Genomic DNA, 22,707 nt, shown 5'->3' on the forward strand with positions numbered 1-22,707 from the left:
TGCGAACAAATCAAATCAATGTTTTTTCTGATTAACCAACATTACATGCACTTTTAATTTTTGATTTTTTAAATCAAAAAGAATCGCATTAAACTATTACCAAAGAAATAAACGTCAATTAACTAGTCTGTGAACATTTTGGGTTATCAACAAAAAAAAAAGAAAAAAACTTTCTCAACTAGATAGTTTTATCTACTGATAGATAGAAATATTGAATTTTATACGTAGTTAATAATGCTAGTTTTCTGCATTTTTCATTTGTTATTATTCAAATTTGTTTAAGGAATTATATTTTATAAAATTGAATGGCAACAAATACGCGCTATCTCAGTTGAGAAAATATTTCATTACTACTTTTTCTCTGACTGAATTCTTGCAAGGAACTAACTGGTGGGCTTTATCTGTTGAGGTTTTGAATAGATTAAACCTTCAGCTAAAATTTGATCATAAGCAAAAAAGTGCTAAAAAGTGTTTTGCGCTCCCGTGCGACCTTGTAAAAATTGAGATAGAGCCCGTTCCCGCTTAGAAGACGGTATCCAAAATAAATTTGTTAAACCCTATTTTGACCACTGAATGTGGCGCAATCTCATGATTTGCAAACTTAAATTCAATTTTTTATCACATTCAAACCACTAAAATTCACCCCAATTTTGTTCGCTTTCCACTGCACTTGCAAACCGATGGCGCGACTATAACCACATACCCTTTATTTTTTTGTAGAATCCAGTCAGCCCCTAATAGTTATGGCTCTCGCTAATACTAGCGTGTTCCTTTTATTTTATTTTATATCACGACAAATTTATCATTGTTATTTTCAGATTATCACAGCTGAATTTTTCCGGCTGTGGCTAAAGCTCCACATTTGACAGCTCTGACAGTTTCAAATTTTTTATTTGCAGCTAACTTCTCCCTATGTTCACAACTTTAAGTTCAGGTTTCAAATCGTTTTTATTGGGGCTTTTGAACGTTTAAAAAGTATTAGGAGCATGTTAGGAGGCCAGCAACTCACAAAGTCGAGTTAGAGCTGCAGTTGATTCAGTTGATTGATTGATTCAGTTTCCACTAGTCTTGATCAATGAAAGAGTGAAGTTAACTTCAAAACAACTTAAGAAGCTATCAATTTTGACGTTTTCCGCGATGACGTTTATTTGACGTGCAATTGTGAGGTTATTGTGTTTACATTATTGAAAATGTCGTTGTTCGCTGCCTTTGCCTCGGAGGACGAGCCTCCGCTGCCTGAAGAGCCTCCAGAATCACAGAACTGGCTCCAGAACCACAGTTTCCATATAGACGTGACCCCTAGTGTAAAGCCCCAAACTGAACAAGTCTCTGAAGGAAGTCCTGAACGAAAAAAGCGCAAAAAGGAGAAAAAACGCAAAGAAGAAGTCCCTCCTGCACCTGTAGCAGAAGACGAAGTTTTTTTAGTAGATACAGTGCGCACTAAAGAATATTTAACCGTTCAAACAATAGCTCGGCCCGCGGCGCCTCGCTACATTGTCAAATACCGGACAAAAAGGGTGGGAAGTCGCCAGAGAAAAAAGTTCAAGAGGTATTACCAGTTAGCACAAAAACTCCTTGATAAAAGTGGTGAGAAAGAAGAAATTATTACTAAACAGAATTTAGATAAACTAGGGGGGAGTAAAAAAGATGAGAATTTCACGGGGTTCAAACAAGAACAGGAGTTAACACATGCCACGGCGGTGTATAATCGGAAATTAACTGACAACACCCGCGATATCAAGCTGTGGCTAGAATACGTTAACTTTCAGGATACAGTCTATCAGTTTGAGAAGACCCACAGAAAAGGAAGTTTGGCTAAAGGCTTGCGAGTCTTAGCAGAACGAAAATTATCAATCTTAGACAAAGCGTTAACGTACAATCAGAACTGTGAAGAATTACTCAGAGAGCGTGTAAATGTAGCAGTTAGCATCTATCCATCTGATGAGCTTCAAGTCCAACTAAAAAACCTCGTCGATAAAGAACAAGGGAATATAATTTTATGGCAGGGCTACATTGAGTCAACTCAGTGCTCCATGTCTCACTGCAACACTCCAGCGGTACTGAGCCTTTACACGAAATGCCTTTCCATTTTGCACAAGCTCCGACGAAACTCTTCAATGGAAAAAGCGCAACTCGAGGAAAACATCCTCAAGATGTTGTACCAATGCGGGCTTTTTCTCAAACAAGCTGGTCTATTTGAACAGTTGTGGACCTTGCTCAGACTGTACCTCGAGCTAAACCTGTCACCGAGCGATAAAGACAAGTTCAACATTTCATCTGGTTTCAATGAAAAGCAGTTGGTGGAACTCGAAGAAGTTGTGTTTAATTCCCAGTTGCCTCTCCACGAGTTATGGTTGAGAACAGAAAAACTAAGAGAGGCGTGTCATTGGTTACCTTTCACAGACGATGGAGAGTGTGAAGATCCGCAACGTCTGGTCTTTCCGGAGGATGTCGCCGAGTTAATTCACCCTGTTACAATGCCAGAGAACACGTTTCGGTTAATTGCGACTATATTAACGTTGATGAAGGTACCTCTGTTGTTTACGAGGCACAGTACCATGCAAGATTTGGGTTTGGATTTTGTACCGTGGGCTCTCGATTCCATAGAGTCTCTGTTGTCGATTTTTCTTCCGTTGTTTCCCATTGATCTTACGAACCCGCATCTAGTTATTGACAATAGACTGTCTGTGGGCCCCCAGTATATGAAAGTTTTGCCCGGGCAAGAAGAGTACTTGAGTTTTGTTTTAACAACCATGAAGAGCTGTACTGAGTGTTTGACAGGGGACGACAAAACAGCAACAACAGTTTGGTGGATGAGATTCCAGAAATTACTGATAATTCTGGAGAAACAGAATCGATTCAAAATGCCTCAAGGTTTTGGGAAAAAGATCAGAACTAACATCAAAAACCTTCTGAAACAGGAAGAAAACAGAAACAACACTTTGTATTACTGTGAGTACGCGATGTTAGAATACGAACAAGGAAACACCGATTCGTGTTTAAACATCATAAGAACTGCTCTTTCCTTCAATTCTAACAAAGTTATCCAAGCAGTCGCAGACGACGCTCAAACTAGTCGCTGCTTTTTATATCGAACGTTAGTTGAAGTTTGTCTGAACACGAACAGAAACACAGAGGCTCTCCAACACCTCGTGAGCTACGTCCTAGAAAAAAATGTAGACACCATCACCGATGAGGTGCTAAATGAAGCCACACTTAAGTTTAAGCACATCACGTTACAACTACTGCAAGGTGACTTGTCGAAACTTCCCGTTTCCTGTCACTTCCTACCGAATTTTTTGACCGACTGGATTATTTGCAACGGTTGGTTCTTGTACCTGACGAAAGGCCCGATTCAGTGTGGTACTTTTTTGGAAGATATCCTTTCAGAACTTGAAGAAAAACAAGCTGGGATGATGTGGCAAAAAGAAGTAATCTTCGAATTTTACGTCGCTGTGCTTTTTATGCATTGTACTACAAACCCAGGTCAGGGAACCTTTAAAATCTTGGACGATGTGTTAACTCGAGCGATTGAACAGTACCCTAACAACCTCTTTCTGTTGACTGTTTTGGCGAAGGAACAAAGTTTTGCAAGTTGCGCGGGGGTACAGTGGTGGAAATTGAAAAGTTTGTTAATGAAGACGGGGCGAGCATTTTCTACTTTGTTTCTGGTGTTGATCAGCAATCAGCAGATTGCGGCCGTGCAGGAAACTTTAATCGAAACGTTTACAGGTAAGAAAAACTAGTTCGCCCGGCGCATCCACCATTTATTTATCATGATTTTTTTTCTCGAAGGACGAAAGTATGAAATTAGTGGAGGGCATAAGAACAGAATGTTGGCTTTGTTTCGCCGGATAACTAAGCCTGATATGTGTACAAGAAGATGCGGGCTAGTTTGGAGGTTGTATCTGCAGTTCGTCCATGCGTATTTCGATCCAGCACTGGTTAGAAATGTTTATTACCGGGCGGTTGAAGAGTGTCCTTGGTTAAAAGTGAGTCGAAATATTATTATTTAACGGGTTTTACATTTGGAATTATTTTAGGCGTTGTACATCGATGCCGCAATCTACATCCCCGCAGAATTGGCCCAAATTCAAGATTTGTTAATAGAAAAACAGCTGCGTTTGCACGTCACACCGGAAGAGTTGGATGTTTTGCGTAGTTAGGAAGCGTTCTGTGATATTTGTTTAATAAAAACGTAATTAATGCAGTTTTTCTTTCATTAAGTGTGGAAGGAAAAGGTTGCCGGCTTAAATTGTCTGTTGGTTATTTATGGTATATTTTCACATAAATTAAACAAAAATAAGGCTCGTTTCATTAAAAAATTAAATTAATTGTACACTGTGTAATCAAGTGAAAATGATCGAAAACAAAAATACTGAACATAAGTTAATAAAATTAAAACAAATTATTTGGTTTCCTCCACTGGAGAATTAGCTCGTAATGTTAATAATTTAAAGCTATGTTGGTGTTACTTCAAACGTCCCTTAACTTAAAATTATTCTCACAAATTATCACCATGAGTAATGAATGTTAGTTGAAATTAGAATAATATAATTGGAAGTCAATACGAAACGAAATATCATTGTAATATTGTAGGCACAATTCATTCGTTATTTAAATTAAGTATGGATTGCGTATCTAGCAAATCTCCAGTAAGTAAAACATTATTAATAGGCAACATCCCTGCGACTTGCCCATTACTTCGACTAAACGGAAAAAAACTATTCACCTTTCGTAACAACTCTAAATTCTCTTCTTTGCTTCGACTCAACTTCCCGTTCACTTCTCCCGACTGAATTTTTTCTTTCAATTCGAAAATTTCCGATACTATAAACCTGTTACACAAATCGATTTGGGGACGTCCTCCATTTCTAATTTCTAAGTCTGGTAACCATCGAAAGTAACATTGCATCCACACATCGAGATGTGCAACGGCGGTCTTCGGCTGAAGTCTTCGTTTAAAGCTGTCATCGTAAAGAGGATTACAGAATAACGCTATATCTTTTTCACTGAATTGTTCACGCCAATCCCAAACGCTGCGTAATATCATCGAACTCTGGTTTACACCGTTCTGAAAAAATGAATTAAACTCACGAAAACTGATTTTTGGACTTACTCGCTCCGCCATGAATCGATCATGTTCACAATTAAATAAAAACGTCTCAAAAAGTGAAATGTGACATGAATCCCAAAGCGTGGTAAGGTAAGTCTCACTGAACTGAAAAGCGGTGGGATACTTCTGCGTCAACTGCCAAACACAGTCCAAAAACAATAAAAATACTGGTGATTGTTCGACATCTTTGCTTAGAATATGTCCTAAACGAAAGGCAAAAGGGTGTCCCATGGCGATCCAGTCTTTTTGAATAAGAGACTGAAAACCACGTTTTGTTCGAAAATCAGAGTCCAACATCAATTGTATAAGACTCGAAATTACACAATTTAAATCCTGGCCGTTTCCTAAAAAACGAAATAATAAGAGTCGGAATTCTACAACTGGGATATTAACCTTCTTGTAAGACCACCGTAGACTTCTTGTCATGTATTTGGTTGGCGGCTTCAAGTGCTTTAGATAAACAAGTGGAAACGTATGTTATCCATTTCGTGGCGTCGAGTAACCCATAGAATTTAAAATCTTGATTTTTGAAGGTTCGTGTATTTTCAGGTACACAAAGGTCTCTTAATTTTAGGAAGCTCAATTGGATATCTTTTGGCGATGGACATTCTTTTGTGAGATCTATAATATATGGCTGTTTCTTCTCTGGATGGCTTTTACGAATGTGTTCGAGGAACATGTTCTCTTGAGTGCGGTCCTGGATTGTGGGTAACAGATCGGCCATTCTGACTAGCGCCGCGCCCTGAGGGGTGCCCCAAACCTAAAAACCGCTACTGTCTAATTTGCATAACTATGTTAAACAAGAAATAATTGCAATTACGCATTTTCTTAAAAAAATACCCTCTGATAATAATAGTTTTTGCGGTATTTCTTCCAATGGAATTACCACATTCTATTTTTAGAAGACACCCAATGTTTAGCATAATGCAACATTTCGTAGTTATTTTATGTAATCGCGTATTATTTTCTTATCATTGTTTTTTATTCCTAGACGATAACGTCGCGCCATGAACAAACATTGCTGATAAATGTAAAAACAATCAAGGTTAACCACCTGAAATTCCCGATAACGTTTTACTGTATGAACAAGTCCCTAATTGTAGCGTTATCGTTATCACTTATCAATTGCACATGTTACACTGTAACTTACCCAAATAGGACAACATCTATTGCGAAAATGTTCCACTGCTGATGCTAATGCACTCTCTGTAATTGAAGAGGGTACAATTAAAGTGGACATAATTGTCGGTGATGTTTGAAAATTTTCATTAACTACAGAAGCTCTCCAATTTGCACATTTTGTTCTTTCAAGTTCATTTTTCCAGTTTTCCCGGAAACGATAAAGACACACTTCTTTTAACAATGAGGTACAACAGGGCTCCCTAGAAATCAAATATAAATACAAATTCCACTACAGGAAGTTAGGTTTACTTATAATCATAAGCAAACAATAAGCTGTGCCTTTTTGGATAAGCATGATGTAACAGTGCATTTGTCACATTCTTACCACTATCTTTATCAGCATGTTTAAAGCTAAATTCCATTGATCTCATGTTCTAAAAATCCATTTATAAATAACAATACCACTCTCTGTGTTATTGCATACTTTACAAACAACAAGGAGTTCTTTGATTTTGCCTGAAACATTTTGACCTGGAGTAAGTTTCCTCCTGGATTTATCACCAATTTGATAGATGACATCAATAGAAGACAGACAGGCATCATTGGGGCCCAACAACAAGTTCTGTTGAAAGCAGTTTTCAGCATTTCTCTCATCAGCACTTGCAAATGAGAGTTTAAACGTTGTGACTGTTAGAACTCCTAAAGTAGCCTTTTTTCGGTCACTCAACGGTGCAAAAAGTAGCACTTTTTGGGCTTCACATACCACAGTCTCACCTTAAATCACAAAGTTATGTTTAAATTAATTTGGGGTATAACTTGCCATCAAGAAGTTTCGTCCTTTGGTCATCAGTAAGATTGATTGACTGCAAAATTTCAATTATTACTAAATACAAGAAAATAAGGTGAATTACCGCAAATTCATCGTCGATATAACTTTTAAAGCGAGATTCCCTTAATTCAGTCATAATTCCTGGCAAATTATAGTAAACACAAAGTCACATAATTGAATAGTTCAACAATTTATCCCATAGTAGTGAGGAGTAAGAGCTTGAAAAAAAGAATTTAGGATGAGTGACGAATAGATAAAAAATTACAATTTTTTGAGGTTATGTTTACCACTTGTCCGAGCACGCACGGAAAAAACCGAAGCTTGAATCCTCATCTAAAAGATTATTTTAATTACAAAACCCAACTGATGTTGACTGTTTCTAAACAATTTCCCTTGAAAAGAATTTTTCCTCTATTGTTTATTTTCGATTTTGGATAAATTTGAGAACTGGAATTTTAAAAAAGTAGGGATTTTCTTTACCAAATTCCACGAAGAAATGTCATCGTGCACCTGTCATTTTCTGTCACTTCAAGTGTTTTCAAAATATGAAAAATTGGTTTTTACAGTTTTTATGACTTAAAATGTTCGTGTCTGCTGGTGTTACACCCTTAGACAAATAACAAGTCACAAAACAAGTTCGTACAAGTGGCGTTTGATGACGAAATTATATAAACATGTTCCTATGAGTGAAGATACAAAGTACATCTTATCTTTCTGCGTTTATAAACCCACGTTCCCGTGAATCTATCAAAGCCATGATTTTTACGAATGGACAAAATATTAAACTGTACCTGAATAGGCTTAAAATTCAAACAAGGTTAGCACTAATTTGGATTTAAGTTTTTAAAATAACTTTCTACTTACAGACCCAATGCTAGCCAAGGCTTGTGGCTAATGTTTCTTCTTCCTGTAGCTCTTATTGCATCCGCTACAGCACACCCTATAATATCCACACCAACATACAAAGTGTCTTCAATTTTCTCTCTTGGTCTAATTTTGTCTTCACTAGTCTTTTTACACCAAAGCTCAAAAAATGTACTGAAAGTGAATTATGGGCTCTTGTTATCCTGGCTAGTTGTAGCTGTCCTATTCAGGATATGTCTGCATAGAGGTAGGTTTAAACTGTTAAAAAATTCAAAGAAATGATGAGCCATCAGCGCCTATTATAATTGGTTCTCAGGAGCCAGGAAATATACCATTGTTCATCACTTGTACTGTTATGATCTTATTTAAGCGCATATTAATGAGAACTTGTTTTAGGAGTGTTGTTTTCAACATGGAGTGCCTTTGTAGCAACTGTTCTTTACCACAAACTTTATATATTTGCTTTGCAAAACTTGCCAGATTGCTTCACTCTAGGAGAGGGAGCTGTGTTTTTTCAAGGGTATATTCTGCTATTACATTTTACCACCATTAACATCGTTAATAATATTATAAAACCAACCACTAGTGTAATGCAGATGTCTACTTTGACTATACAGGTATCAATTTAATGTCTTTTTATAATTAAAATTTTACTATGAATTTCCAGCTTGGCCTAATTGGACTCTCAACTATAATTCTCTTGTTACACAAATTTAAAGTAAGACAACCTTTGAAAATCTACATGATAACAGCGCTGGTTTTCATCAACATGGTAGTCTTACCACTGCATCTTCTAATAAAGATGAATCCACTTTTATGGATCTTGAATCTGTTTTGGGAAGACCTTCAAAGGGTAAGGCACTTTTTTTAGTATTACTAGTAGTAATAATTAATTTTTAGAACAAAGTTCTGCTCTACTGGTTCTTCTTCAGTATAATTGCAGTGATTGTCGTAAATCAACGCATAAAAAAAGCCAAAAAAGCCTCGACTTCAATTCGCAAAATCTTCCATTTTTTAACAGTGGCGGTATTTATCCCAGGCCTCTTGTATAACTGCTCTCTTTTATACCTAGCAAGTGGTGTGATTCTTGGGATATTTTTTATGTTAGAAGTATGTCACCACCTGCTAAATTCACGAGTTATAATGAAATTTCTAGATTTTAAGAGTTCTAAATGTGCCTCCTCTCGCTGAAACTCTACAGAACGGAATTGTGGTTTTCAGTGATGAAAAAGACGCTGGAATTATTGCTTTCACGCCTATGTATCTCTTAAGTGGCTGCGCTCTACCTCTGTGGATTCATCCAGCACCTTGTGATGTCACCAATTCTGCTATTTTTAATTTGTTGCCACTGTTGAGTGGTCTTCTTACCATAGGGATTGGAGACACTGCTGCAAGTATCGTGGGGTCAAAATTTGGGAGACACTACTGGAGAGGTACGTATTTTTTTGTTTAATAATTTTTAATATCAAAGTTTCAGGGAGTAAGAAGACTATTGAGGGAACCATGGCGTGCATTTGTAGTCAATTAATAGTAATTGTTATTCTTGTGTATTTCGGTAAGAGAAGTTTTGTAATAATTAACTGTTAATTGTAATTTTACAGATTACATAAAATTGTTATCTATTAAGGAGATCACCAAGACTGTCTTAGCTGTTGTAATTACGGCCATAATTGAAGCAAAAACGGATCAAGTGGACAATTTGGTCTTGCCTTTTGTTATGTACACCATACTTATTGTGTAGAGTTGTATTATTTTTTTAATAATAAATAAAAAATAAAAGTTTGAATTCAAAAAGTAACGTATGCAACACAAAATACACCAGACGGACCGGGGATGAAAATTTCAAAATTTGGGGTTTTAATCTTTTATCTCGCACCAAACGTCAATTAAATGTCACGTGCTGGCGTGAAACGTCACTTGCAAGTTTTTAATTTTTTATTAGACCTTTATAAAAACAGTGATTAATAATTCATAGTAGCGCGGCGCCGGAAACTATTTAAATCTGCCGAGAGTATAATACAAGCCGAATATTCCAAGGTCGCACTCCATTTCATTTAATCAAAAATACTGCGATACTGCTGACCGGTTTGTTAGTTAAATTTGTTTATAAAGATTGTTTAGCTGATTTCTTTGGCTGGCTATACCAAGATAACAGAGTTCCCACTTCAGTTGCTTCAGTTTGGTTTAGTTTATCTATCCGGCTAGTGGTTTCCACTCAGCAGCTTATTAGTGAAAAGTTTACTTTAGATAAGTTATTAATACCAACAACATGCTTCGTGTAGCAAGATCTGCCTTTACCAAAATTCAAAAATGCAGCTATTCGTCGCTTCCAGCACCTCAAGAAAATCCTAACATTCTTTATTCGGGGGTAAGTACAATGGACTATAGAAACTACGTAGTTGCAAAAATAGTTTAGATATTTTTACCTTGAACTTTTAATTGTAATTTTATCTGCAATTAGTTTGCTTTTAAAAAGAAGTATTTAATACAATTTGTTGCTAAGTTGATTTACGAGTGTGGACTTTTTTACTTGTTGATTCTAAGGGATCTATTTTTATAAGGTGAACAAGGCAAGGTCAGTGCAGTTATCTTTAAAAAGGAAGAGCTTCTTTGTGTATGGTGATCATTTTCTGAAAGTACGTAAATGGGCCAATAAATTCCAGCTACTTTAAATTTGTCGGTCTATTAGAATCGGTTTATGGATGTTTTTATTTTTTTCCACAATTGTACAAAACTCTTTCCATTTATTTTTGCCATTATCGCTTGGACAATTCGGAAATGAGTTGTAAAAAGTGGTAGAAACCATAAATTATTATAAAATTATAGGCAATTAGAGAGATTAGCCAACACATAATAATTATAATAGCGACCTTAAAAATACATGTTTCAGTATGACTCTTCACAATGAATAAAAAAACGTGATAATCTGTCACGAATATTAGACAAAGGACGAAAGACAGTAATTAAATTAAGTAAGAATCTATTGTTATACTAATAAATTCTCAAAGCAAAGCGCAAACCGACCCTTTTTGAACGAATTTCCTTATCTCTATTTTATGAATAATTAGTTAATTATTACATATCATAAAAAAATGTGTTGGTGGACGCCAAAATTGAAAGTGCTCCAGCTCATTTATGACTGCTTGAAACTGCAAATATTTTTAAAGGTTTTTTATTAAGATTTATCTACGTTTTAAATTTAGCATTCAAAACCCCAAACACTGTATATCTATAAAAAAGTCAGGTATCTAATAGGAAGTCACCTTAATCTTATATCAAGCACAATCAATAAACATTAGGATTCATAGAGATTTTGACCTCTATTTTGCCATTGCAGGGGGCCTTTTAGATAACCCGATACTGAATAGGTTACTATTGGATTAAGATAAATCATAAATTGGCGTTGATAACTTTTATTTCGTTTTTTTAGATAAATTACAACATACCCTCTGTTGCTTTTATAATACATAAAAATTGTCAAGTCATTGCACATTATTCTATGTGGGTAAATGTTTTTATACTTGAATAAGTCAACAATCAACAGATAAGTTATTTGATTTATAAACAAATCGATTTTTTCTTTGAGTCGTTTTACAATTTGTGCAAATATCATTCAAAAAATTCCAAACATAAATAAAATTTTTGTGTGACGTATTTTACAATGATAACTTAATAACCTTCGTTAATTGATAATTTAAGACTTCCCTTTTATTGCGAGCGTGTTCAGTTATCTTCAATCAGATTGCTGATTCATTGAACACGCATGATAATTAACTATTTCAACACAAAAAACGTGAAAAGTTAAAGAAATCCACTATTCATATTTTCAGATTTTTATCAATAACGAATGGTACAAAGCCAAATCGGGTAAAACCTTCCCCACTGTCAACCCATCAACGGGAGAAATCATCACCGAAGTCCAACAAGGAGCAAAAGAAGATATTGACTTAGCTGTCGATGCCGCCCGGGAAGCGTTCCGTTTTAACTCCCCATGGAGGACCATCGACGCCTCTCAAAGAGGTCGTCTTCTTTACAAAATTGCTGACTTGATGGAACGTGACGCCGCGTATCTCGCTGTACGTTATTTTATTCTACCTTGGAAATTGTCTCTAACGTTTTTTAACAGAGTCTGGAAACTTTGGATAATGGAAAACCGTACCATGTTGCCTACCCAGTCGACATCCAAGGCAGTATCAACGTTTTCCGTTACATGGCTGGTTGGGCCGACAAAAACCACGGAAGAACCATCCCTATGGATGGTCCTTATTTCTGTCACACTCGTCACGAACCTGTCGGAGTTTGTGGACAAATCATACCGTGGAATTTCCCTCTTTTGATGTTGGCTTGGAAAATCGCCCCCGCTTTAAGCATGGGAAACACTGTCGTTCTTAAACCAGCTGAGCAAACTCCCCTCACTGCTCTGTACATGGGTCAGTTAATCAAAGAAGCGGGAGTACCTGCTGGGGTTGTTAACATAGTCCCAGGTTTTGGGGATGCGGGTGCCGCTTTAGTCGCGAATACTAAAGTAGATAAAATCGCCTTCACCGGCTCTACTGAAGTTGGATTGAAAATCCAACAAAATTCGGGGGTTGGTAACTTAAAACGCACAACTCTAGAATTAGGGGGTAAAAGCCCCAACATTATTTTGGCCGATGTCGACATTGCTGAAGCTGTCGAACAAGCTCACTTCGGCCTCTTCTTTAACCAAGGCCAAGTCTGCTGTGCCGGCTCTAGAACTTTCGTTCAAGATAAGATTTACGATGAGTTCGTTGAGCGATCTGTAGAAAGAGCCAAGAAGCGCACTGTCGGTAATCCTTTCCACCCCAACACCGAACAAGGACCACAAGTTGACGAAACCCAAATGACAAAGATTTTAGGTCTTGTCAAAGAAGGAGCAAACCAAGGAGCGAAGTTACTGGTCGGAGGAAACCGAGTTGGAAACAAGGGATATTTTGTTGAACCGACTGTATTCGCCAATGTTGAGGATAACAACGTCATTGCTCGCGAAGAAGTAAGTGTACTTCATCTTTTTAGAGCCGTACTATAATTTAATTTGTAGATTTTCGGCCCCGTTCAACAACTGATGCGTTTCAAGGATCTTGATGAGATCATCGAACGTGCTAACAATACCAATTATGGCTTAGCCGCGGCTGTTTTCTCCAAGGACGTCGATAAAATTAATTATCTGACTCAGGGAATAAGGGCTGGGACCGTTTGGGTGAATTGTTACAATGTCTTGGGCACACAAACTCCCTTTGGAGGTTTCAAGGATTCTGGGCACGGACGCGAAATGGGCATTTATGGTTTGAATCAGTACACTGAAGTTAAAAGTATTATCACCGCTGTGGCAAAAAAGAATTCGTAAATTACATAATGTTACATAATTTTTTTATTTCACTAATCTGTATTGTTTATCATTGCTAATTTTGAGGTCAGTAATCTTTTGATAGTCATATGTTGCCATATAATGCATTCACGATCTTTTTAGACCAGAGTAGGCCATGTTTTTTTTTCTTTTTGTTGGCTACAATGACTGACAGAGGTAGTTTTTTTACTGTCACATCTGACATGTGTCTTTCATGCATGCTAGTTTGCCACTTTTCTGATACCACAGTTTAAAGGCATTATCTTCAAAATATTACAATAAAATGCCTAAAGTGATTTCTTTTTTGAACAAAAAATGTGCTATTTGCAGTTTCGAAAAGATCGGCTTGATTTAAGACTGGAACAAACGATTTGAGGTGTTACAAATATATTCTTTGTAAGGTACCAAGTTCCGTAGACGTTTGTTTTCAAAATATTTTTAGGTGCGGCATGCAACCGTTTCCAAAGTTCTGGACACCAAAGATGAAAACTTTTGGCTGATAAGCGGCAACAATTAGAATTTTATGCCGAGAAAACAACACTTTTCAAAATTATTAAGTCTATGAGTTACAAACACAGAGAAGTGAACGATCACAAGACTGTATGTAAACAAAAACAATTCAAATTCTAAATTGCTGTACTTTTTAGTTAACCAAATTCGCCAAAGTTTGCATTTAGTGTGAGATTCCATAACATTAAACCCTGGGTCAAATGCTAATTCGATCAAATAAACTTCTTTAAGGTTTTATGACTAGAACCAAGACCTGGCAGAAGTGCTTCTTGAGAATGGTAAACTTTTTACCATTGGAATATACCAGCAGTAATGTCTTCCATTATGATTAATATTGCATTTGTTGAAAAATAATTTCAAAATTTTAGATAAAAATTCAATAAAATTATCAAGTTCTGAATGTTCGGTTCAAACTGGCAACAGAGGAAAGGTTTCAGACACAATTCATAACCAAAAAAAGGTGACAACTCCAATCGACAGAACGAATGTCAATCATTTTCAGGAAACTTTAGCTCACAAAGGTTGACTACCAACCAAGTTACTAGATTTCCATGGCTTACCGCGGTCTAAAAAGATCGTGAATGCATTATATCTCTTTGTTGCTATTTTTGTAATGTTAATAAATGCGGTTTTTCTATAATCGTCTGATTGCGTGCATTCCAGTAACAGATGGAGTTATTACCATTATAAGGTGCTATAAATAGCAACTGTGATAACATACAAAAAAAAAATTCCGAACACTGGAATTTGAATACAAATTCCGTCCCTCCACTTTATCGTTCCAATAATTATAACAATAGTAGTGACGACATAATTCATTTTAAAATAACGAAGGGGCTGTAACCAATTTTTTCCACTTTTATTAATATAAAAATAAATAAAAGCAACTTATATTTATCACAAATAAAAATAAATAAGACTACTTCCTTATATACTGCGTTATCTTATGGAACTGCTCGACAATAGCCGGCATGACCGCAGTAACTGAAGAGTCAATAAGATTCTGAATATAATGCACCGCTTCTTCTTCTCCAAGATCCAAGCGAAACTTTTCCTGCACTTTTTTCACGGCCTTATCAGGCTCTAAAGCGATATCGGGTACACTTGTATCAATCATCAGTGAAAAAAGATTAAGCATTAAATTAGCATGTCTGAAACAAATCAATCAAGACTAAATACAACAATAAAGTCATACCTTCGCAGGTGTAAGAAAGCAGTGTAACATTGTTTCCTAAATTCTTGGTAATGTTCAGAATTCACTCCACCCATCGCTTCTACCATTTCTTTGCTAAGTTTCATTGGGGGTGGTAATGGTTTAGGATCTCTACCAAGAATGTAACCAAAGTCGATATGGAACAATTTTCCACACGTTGTTAATAAAAGATTGTCCAAGTGGCGGTCGCCCACTCCCAGAAGGTACGTGATAACGCAATATCCAGCACATGAACGAACGTAACTATCCATGATGTCCGGGGCGATACCATAAGGACCGTTTTCTTGAGGATGGTACTTCCGAAAGTAGTTATGAATACTCCCTAAAAAGTGGATTAGACGAAATTACACCATCGAATTCCTCACCTTCTGCGGCAACCGCCTCTGCAACGCTCACAGAATCTATAAATTGAACAAACCCGTGCTTTGTGCTAGTCGCTAAAACTTTATAAGGAGTCAATTTAAGATCCAAGTTCTCTTTGCGCAACAACTTGTCCATTAAAGTGATCATCTGGAGGATTAACTGATCTTGTCTTAAATCGTCGCCGTGTTTAAAAATAGCGACATACTCGCTGTTATCCGTTGTGATAAAGTGTAATTTGGACGGCATTAGTGCAGATTTGAATAAACTAGCTTTCTGTGCTATAATTCCTTTAATTATAATATCCGGATCAAGAGGAAACGGAATTGGTTCAAAGTTGCTAAAATTAAACTTAAAAGCTGTGGGGTCTCCTAAGAGTTGCTGAAGTTTCTCGGCCTTCTTTTTCCTATTACCGCCCTCTCGTAATACTGTTTTTACCAACTTGACTAAATTATCAATAAACTTCTGTTGAAGAGACAGAGTTAGTCGCTTCTTCTGCATTTCTGAGTTGCCTTTCGCTAAAGTTTGCGAGAAAGTTTTCATTACAGTCAAATACAGTTCCCTTATGACGATCTAAAAGAATTCATAAACACGAGCTAACATAAACCGGAAAATTACGTTTTGTTTCATGGTGGGCTCAGGATCTTCACATTCAATCAACAAATACCAATAGAAATAATTCGCCAGTTTCGCGTTTTTGCACGCTCTTTGGATAAGAAACGTCGCCAAGTCTTGAATGTCATCTTCATCTTCCATGTGATCTTGCAATGTGTCAGTATGACCTGAATCAGTCTGGACATTCAAATTCGGTATATTTTCAGGTAAACTGGCTACTCGATCATCTGGGTCTACTTCAATGACGCTGTTTACATTAGATGAAGCTATCTGATCCGCTTGGTTATAACTAGACGATCGGTGCATCACAGATTCGCTGGTTATGGTGCTGTTGCTCTCCTTACTGTCTTTTTTCTCGAGTTGTGCTTCTCGTTCTTCATGCATTAAGATTGTTTCTCGACCCGGTGATATCCTGGCATAGGCTAAAGGGAGCATTAAAATTAAAACAAATCTAATCAACTACCTTCTTGAATATCCTTGAAATTCTCATACTTCAAAGCCTGCACCAACTGCAGAAGATACAACAAAATATCTTCATCTGGTGCTTGTTGCAGTCTCGAAATCGCATACTTCCTCACCGCGGGGTGGGTAAAATTCGGCGATAGTAATTCCAGAGCGTCCTCTACATCCATAGGGACCCATATCCGCATCATGGAGATAGCTTGCCGCACTTCATTACTCTGAGTCCAATTAACGCACTTTAAAAACTTGGTCAATGCTTTTTTCTGGGTACTCAAATAAAAACGAAACTTCCACACGTGGTCTTGTTCCTCGTTCGTCAAAGGTTTGGTTGAAGGATACGAGACTATAGTGTTCAGAATGTCTCTAATAGCAGCGTTGGGCTTTGCATCTTTGTCGCAGTGACCGCTCCGCAAAGAACGGGCTAATTTGTGGTGTTTTCTTTCGACGAGGTTTTCCTGACAAGTTAAAAAACAGAGACGTGATTGGCAACAACACATGATGTAATGAGAGTTGCATGAAGATGGAAACCATAAAAGTCGCCGGCTAATTTATTTATTTTCTTATTAGATTAGAACAATGGGAATGACGCAATGTTGTGGGAACGACAATACATAAAAAGTTAAAAAAATTACCTTTAACATTTCTTGGTCTGGTACTGTGACGATATCAGTTTGAGCCCTAAAGGAATGGATGTCTTCACCGTTCTGCTCAAAATACACCACGTAGTGTGGAATTGAATCAACAATGATAGTTGGAAATTCAATCATAAGATACATGTATTCTGAGCAACTCTTTTCTTCATTGTTGATAAGTCCTAGTTCTCTAAAAGTTAAACGGTCTAACCAATCCACCTAAAAACTCTCATTAAAACTTGAACTCTCAACTAATAATCCCACCTTTGACATGTGACCATTTCTATGTTTCTTTGTTAATTTGGTGAGTCTCTGCATCTGCTCCTTCCCTTGATCTTTAGCTTTTCCCGGCGTTTGCGTTGGATAATTCCCATCAGCTTGAGTATTAGGTAATACTCTTAAATCCACCATTCCCTAATAAACCAACCAAATAAATAACACAAAAAAGTGGTATATTACCTGTCTAAATAACCCATGTTTGCTAAAAAGCGAGATTGTTGTACCTCCTACTGGCCAGATTTTATTAGGTCCAACACAATCATAAATTGTAAGAGCCAACTGAGCAGTTCGAGGAAGATCATTAAATTGAACTGGTAATGTCAGCCACTCATTCCAACTAAAAGCACGCAATGCTCAGAATGTAGCCACGTTTACAATCTCACCTCCAACGCGATGTAAAAGGCTTGTAGGAAGTTGACACGGGAAGAGCAAGAGGCTGATTTTGATCAAAAATTTGGCACACCACCATCAGATCTGAACAACCATCTTCACACAAACCTGAATATTTCAAAAGTGGGTCCGATAATAGCTTAAAATATTCAGGTTTTTGTCGTTTTCCTTCCAACGTTCCGCTGAAATGATCTGTTACAAATGTTTGATGAGTTTTAACACTTACATTTTGATCTGGATTCTGTTTGAAAGGGCTGAGCTATAAACGTAGTAAAACTTATCGTTTAGTTCTTCCATTGCTATTAATTTATAGTAATAAACTTGTCACGCAGTAGATAGTTTAAAAAAAACGTTTAAATGACTGTTGTTGTGAACATACTTGCAATCAGCTGGCTGTCAATGACAACCGTTGCCAACACAAACGAACAAAAACCCTGTTTAGAAAAAAACTAGTGTGGCTATGCAGGCAACCAAATATACACGACTTCCTGGGGGAATATTTTTAGACATTTTTTATCTTGTAATAAATATACTCTAAGAACATATTATAACATAAATAATACAGCGAACTGCCTTATATACATATATATACAACATGGCCACATTATATTCGTCTTTCTAGTAGTACGGTCTTCTTGGGTTATTCTGCAATCAAATCTATTACCATATTTTATATCCTAAAAATGTTCCTCACCAAAGGGTTCGGTCTAAACCTATAGGCTAACATCATTCTTTTTCGATAAGCTTCATATTCGTCCTCTTTATCTTCGTCAGTTTCACCTAAACCTAATCCTTGGTTCTGATCACGTGCAGTTGCCCTAACAAAGAACTCACAAAATCAATAAACTCCAATTGTTCACTACCAACTTATTAATTGGTTCCACGATGCCAGCTCCGTTTGATCCAAGCCCTTGGCCCTGTGACCACCCCAATTTTTGCAACATCTTAAACCCGATATTGTCTTCTTTTATGGTGAAATCTTTATAATCGGAATTAATTGGAGGGCGATCTTTGGGGTTTGTTTTATCCAAAAACCGTTGGAGTTCTTCAGGAGGGAGAAAATCGCCAATGTGATGCTTACCTTCAGCTTGGCGAGTGAGCTCTTGGGCCCACAATTGAGTTGCCATCATTTCCTATAGTGTTGAGAAATTTTAAGTAAGAAGAGTTAAGAGATTGTCTTACTTTGTCTCTTAATTTGTGCTCCCATGTTCCTCCATCTATATCTTCGTCGGAATCATAGTCGTACTTATTTTTACCAGCCATTTGAAGCTTTTCTAGTTCCTCGCGTTTCTTCATCATGTCTTGATACAGTATGTTGATTTTGTAGTTGTCTTCGGCTTTTTTCCACTCTTCTTCTGATAAGTTGGTAGACCCGTACGTGTTTATGGTGTACTGGACCAATCCAGGGTCGTTTCTAGTTATTTTTGATATCAACACAGAACCTGCAAGTCAACCATGAATAAAGTAAACTTATTGGAAAAGCAGTACCTTGTGTTGGTCTCGGTACAACTGCAGGATTTAGAACAATCGCTGGTGGAGGTATTGAAGGGTCTTTATCTCCCCACCTACTTTTTCGTTTCCTTCTATTTATACCCTCGTCGCTCTGTAAAAACTCGTTTAAAAAAAATCAAAACAGAAGAAAATAATTACATGATCAGGATCTACTTTGATGTTAATACAATCCATGTCTTCATCAATGGCCATTTCAGGTTCATAAATGTCTTCAGGTTTGTAATGAGTATCTTTGGCTTCACTAGGTTCAATCTTAATAATTTCTCTTTTGAATTGTTCCACCAACTGCTGGTACTGTTGATAGGCGGCTGATTCTTTGTGAAATAGGAACCTATAAACATTCAAAAAGCGTAACATATTAATCGGTGGCGCCACGCATTTGACGCAGGCTTAATAAAACCAAGTCCTTTCTATCTAAAACGCTTTGCTTTCGTCACTGTCAAATAATTTTTCTAAATTCGAATGACAAAAGCTTGCGGTACTAAAATAATGGACTTGGTAGCGTGGTGTCCCTGCATACCACAGATTGGGGTCTTGAGTTTTGCGTTGTCGCACGACGTCCTCTATGCCAGGTCCGCATTGAGCCACCATGCGTCCGAGGGACGCCATTGCCTCATAATCGGGAGTACCTGGGGGAAATACTTCACAACACATCACTAAAAGCCCCGTGCTAAAGCAGGGATGACTCGCGAGTTTGTAAATGATGACTTCAAAAAGCACAAAGTTCGAATCATCCCTGCAGCTAGGAAATTAGGAAATTACACATTCAGTACTGCGATCCACAATTTATGCACCTAAGAAATCGTCCTGAAATTTACTTAAAGCTATTGGAAAGTTATAAAATCGTGTGTTAGTGTGAGAATGAATGTACTTATGCTAGTTTTGAGTTGCGACTGGGAGATCCCCAGAGTCGTAGCACCGAACTGAATTTTTTAGAATTTTTACGTAAGATCTGTTATCTAACCGTTGAATACTGAATGTTCGGCAGCTACAACCCTGAAAAAAAGAGTTCGAAGCGCAAAAAATTGTTGCGCAACAAACTAAACAAGATCTCCGCGTTTTCTACAAAAAATTTCGAAAAAAGACTCATGTAAAAATCCACTCTTGTTCTTTTCAAAGTGAGATTTTTAACTTTTAGTCTTTCAAATTAGCTATGTACAGATAAACCGGTGCCCCTTAAACTACGACAAAACGCCAATTACCTGCATTCAAATCCCGAAATGGGGGCCCAACAATTGGGACAGGATTCATCATCGTAGTAGGAGGTGGCGGCACATTCATCGGCGGCATCTGATTAGTAATCGGAGGCGGTTGATTGACGAAACTCGGCGGTGGTGGAGCTTGCAAAGTTGGTAACATTGGTGGCGGACAGTTTACGTTAACTGTAGTAACCCCCATCCCAGGAGGGGGTAAAATAGGTTGCGCCATCAACGAAGGGATTGCATTCGTGACAGTTACAGGGCTCGATGGGACGACGCCTACTGGAAGAGCCACGGAAATCGAAGATACTGATGCGAAACTACTTTGATTTTGGAGATTAGGGGGTGGAACTCCTGTTGTGATGGCTTGGCTGGGAATGTTCTGGAGGGTTTGTAATTGGGGAGGAGGTATAGTGTGAACTAGGATATTTTGACATGGAGCTATGCTTTGTACAGTCAAGTTTTGGGGTAATGCCGGGGTTGTCATACTTTGAGGAGGTGGGATACTAACCGGGATTATATTCGGAGGTGGTAAACAAGACTGCACTGGGGTGTTCGGGGGTGGAACGTTCACATTCGGCTCTGGTAACGTCGGGGGAGGGATTGATTTATTAGGAGGAGGGATGTTTTTAATGAAATCGGGATCAGAAATTGACTTATCTTCATTTGGGGTAGGTATCGCCAACAAATCGAGGGGTTTAGGGTTCGGTATTTCGTTAAGTTGGATGGAAGTAGGGGTTGGGATATTTTGAACTTGAATGGGTGCAGGATGAGGGATATTCAAAGCATTGATAGGCTCCGGCTGGGGGATGTTTTGAACCTGAATAGGATTCGGGGGCGGAATAGAAGCCAATTCCACAGCCGGGACACACGGCGGTGGCACGGGAATAGCATTCGCAGTGGACACAGAAACAGGTTGCGTCGAGATAATCGAAGGTGGAGGCAAAGTCACTGTTGTTAAAACTCCAGAAGCGGGAATCGTCACACTAACTGTTGGCGTCGAAACCAAGACATTTCCTTGCGAACTTGGCAATAGAAGAGTATTGTTAATCTGAGGGGGTGGCACGTTTAATATTAACGGAGGCGCCGCAATTACAGGTCCGTTGTTTTGCTGATTTGTTGGAAAAACAACACCAGGAGGGGGCAAAATGTTCTTTAACAAGGGTTGTCCTGTCACGTTTTGGGGGCTTATGGATATCTGGGGGTTGTCAAAACCATGCTGGGCCAGTGGATTGTTGAAAGACGTGTTAATTGTGATCTTTGGCTCAAAGTTGTTGGCTTTCTCGGAAAAGCGGGATATTCGAGATTTTATATTGCGGTCTTTTGGTGAAGGTGATCGGCGACGCTGCGACCACCGGCTGTTCTTATTTCCCATTCTTTGCTCACTAGAATTATAAAATTAGACATTGTCTTTACAAGAAAAATCGTACTTTAGGCTGTCTTTCATCTTGAATGACTTGGGTTTTGAATCCAACTTTTTCTCCTTCATTTGCTTAAAAGTATCCAAAAAAGAGCCGTCATTACTGAACAAATTAAATCCTAATGATTTCTTAACATCTGTTTTCTTTGGCGGGCTGAAATGACAAGTAAAAACAGAGATTCAACAAAATTAATAAAACCTTTTTGTTGGCTTATTTGGAGGTGTTGGTGATGAGGGTTTGGTGGTATTTTCAGCATTCCCTTTCTGTTTCGCTTCCAACTTTGCTTGTATCTCTCGTTTTTTCTGTTCTATTACTTTTTCTTGATGAGACATCTGAGCAAATCGATCATTGCGGGTGATTTTTGGTTGGAACGGATCTGTTATTGTTACTTTTTTCGACATGGTTTGTCGCCAAATTTAACTGTTATCATTAACACCGCGAGTTGCACTGTTTTTCACCTATTTATAAAATTACATAATTGGAGTTCGGAATGAGCCGCAAAAATTAGTAAACAATACGCTTTGACACAATGACATACGCCATTTTTATTTTCAATGGTCGTCACTTGTCAAGATTGTTCGAAAGCTGCGAGGATTTCGAAGATAATGATGTTAAAGGTTTTAAAGTATTGAAATACAACTAATAACATTACAAAGTTCGATAACATTATTAATCATAACTTAATGCTGATAAAAGATATAAATATAAATGTTTCTAAAAAAAAACGCGGTGTTGCCAATACCGTCAATGTGATTGTTAATTTAATAATTCTGGACAAAAGTGGTCACTATAATTTGATGAAAAAAAAAAAGAAATTA

General features: G+C 37.5%; 6 protein-coding genes across 9 annotated transcripts; 3 read left to right on the plus strand and 3 right to left on the minus strand.

The window, feature by feature from the left end:
* The first annotated feature begins 994 nt into the window (after positions 1–994).
* Positions 995–4,210, plus strand: LOC148173508 (nuclear exosome regulator NRDE2). Its single transcript, XM_088038179.1, has 3 exons — positions 995–3,732; positions 3,796–3,992; positions 4,044–4,210. The coding sequence occupies exons 1-3, from the start codon at positions 1,191–1,193 to the stop codon at positions 4,164–4,166; spliced, it is 2,862 nt and encodes a 953-aa protein (XP_087894305.1). The 5' UTR covers positions 995–1,190; the 3' UTR covers positions 4,167–4,210.
* Positions 4,211–4,244: 34 nt separating this feature from the next.
* Positions 4,245–7,400, minus strand: LOC148173509 (myotubularin-related protein 10-B). 2 transcript variants are annotated; one of them, XM_088038181.1, is made up of 8 exons: positions 7,150–7,400; positions 7,059–7,101; positions 6,723–7,012; positions 6,548–6,672; positions 6,267–6,498; positions 5,510–5,876; positions 5,120–5,460; positions 4,249–5,074 (listed from the first exon to the last, which is right to left on the minus strand). In XM_088038181.1, exons 1-8 carry the CDS (start codon positions 7,201–7,203, stop codon positions 4,607–4,609), a joined length of 1,920 nt encoding a protein of 639 aa, XP_087894307.1. In that variant the 5' UTR covers positions 7,204–7,400; the 3' UTR covers positions 4,249–4,606. The 2 variants fall into 2 exon arrangements, with proteins under 2 accessions (XP_087894306.1, XP_087894307.1); XM_088038180.1 differs by having other exon boundaries at positions 4,245–5,460.
* A 147-nt stretch (positions 7,401–7,547) lies between these two features.
* On the plus strand, positions 7,548–9,708 carry Dolk (Dolichol kinase). The gene is made up of 8 exons (XM_088038185.1): positions 7,548–7,884; positions 7,934–8,178; positions 8,328–8,548; positions 8,599–8,784; positions 8,832–9,041; positions 9,088–9,364; positions 9,409–9,486; positions 9,533–9,708. Exons 1-8 carry the CDS (start codon positions 7,823–7,825, stop codon positions 9,670–9,672), a joined length of 1,419 nt encoding a protein of 472 aa, XP_087894311.1. The 5' UTR covers positions 7,548–7,822; the 3' UTR covers positions 9,673–9,708.
* Positions 9,709–10,113: 405 nt separating this feature from the next.
* Aldh (Aldehyde dehydrogenase) lies at positions 10,114–13,315 on the plus strand. Its single transcript, XM_088038435.1, has 4 exons — positions 10,114–10,299; positions 11,762–12,007; positions 12,058–12,942; positions 12,991–13,315. Exons 1-4 carry the CDS (start codon positions 10,201–10,203, stop codon positions 13,294–13,296), a joined length of 1,536 nt encoding a protein of 511 aa, XP_087894561.1. The 5' UTR covers positions 10,114–10,200; the 3' UTR covers positions 13,297–13,315.
* Positions 13,316–14,682: 1,367 nt separating this feature from the next.
* Pi3K59F (phosphatidylinositol 3-kinase 59F) lies at positions 14,683–18,173 on the minus strand. The gene is made up of 10 exons (XM_088038434.1): positions 17,984–18,173; positions 17,751–17,939; positions 17,548–17,704; positions 17,353–17,502; positions 17,089–17,307; positions 16,458–16,911; positions 15,998–16,416; positions 15,385–15,952; positions 15,002–15,341; positions 14,683–14,957 (listed from the first exon to the last, which is right to left on the minus strand). Exons 1-10 carry the CDS (start codon positions 18,052–18,054, stop codon positions 14,726–14,728), a joined length of 2,799 nt encoding a protein of 932 aa, XP_087894560.1. The 5' UTR covers positions 18,055–18,173; the 3' UTR covers positions 14,683–14,725.
* Positions 18,174–18,254: 81 nt separating this feature from the next.
* LOC148173513 (uncharacterized) lies at positions 18,255–22,526 on the minus strand. 3 transcript variants are annotated; one of them, XM_088039221.1, is made up of 10 exons: positions 22,088–22,526; positions 21,899–22,042; positions 20,472–21,853; positions 19,790–19,898; positions 19,408–19,600; positions 19,246–19,360; positions 18,940–19,199; positions 18,625–18,890; positions 18,452–18,575; positions 18,255–18,402 (listed from the first exon to the last, which is right to left on the minus strand). In XM_088039221.1, exons 1-10 carry the CDS (start codon positions 22,288–22,290, stop codon positions 18,376–18,378), a joined length of 2,823 nt encoding a protein of 940 aa, XP_087895347.1. In that variant the 5' UTR covers positions 22,291–22,526; the 3' UTR covers positions 18,255–18,375. The 3 variants fall into 3 exon arrangements, with proteins under 3 accessions (XP_087895347.1, XP_087895346.1, XP_087895348.1); XM_088039220.1 differs by having other exon boundaries at positions 19,790–19,910; positions 22,088–22,525; XM_088039222.1 differs by having other exon boundaries at positions 18,255–18,414; positions 19,790–19,910; positions 22,088–22,525.
* Between the last annotated feature and the right edge of the window lie 181 nt (positions 22,527–22,707).

This window comes from Gnatocerus cornutus, chromosome 6 (genome assembly GCF_029298725.1).
Source record: "Gnatocerus cornutus isolate USDA-ARS CGAHR chromosome 6, icGnaCorn1.1, whole genome shotgun sequence".
NCBI lineage: Eukaryota > Metazoa > Arthropoda > Insecta > Coleoptera > Tenebrionidae > Gnatocerus > Gnatocerus cornutus.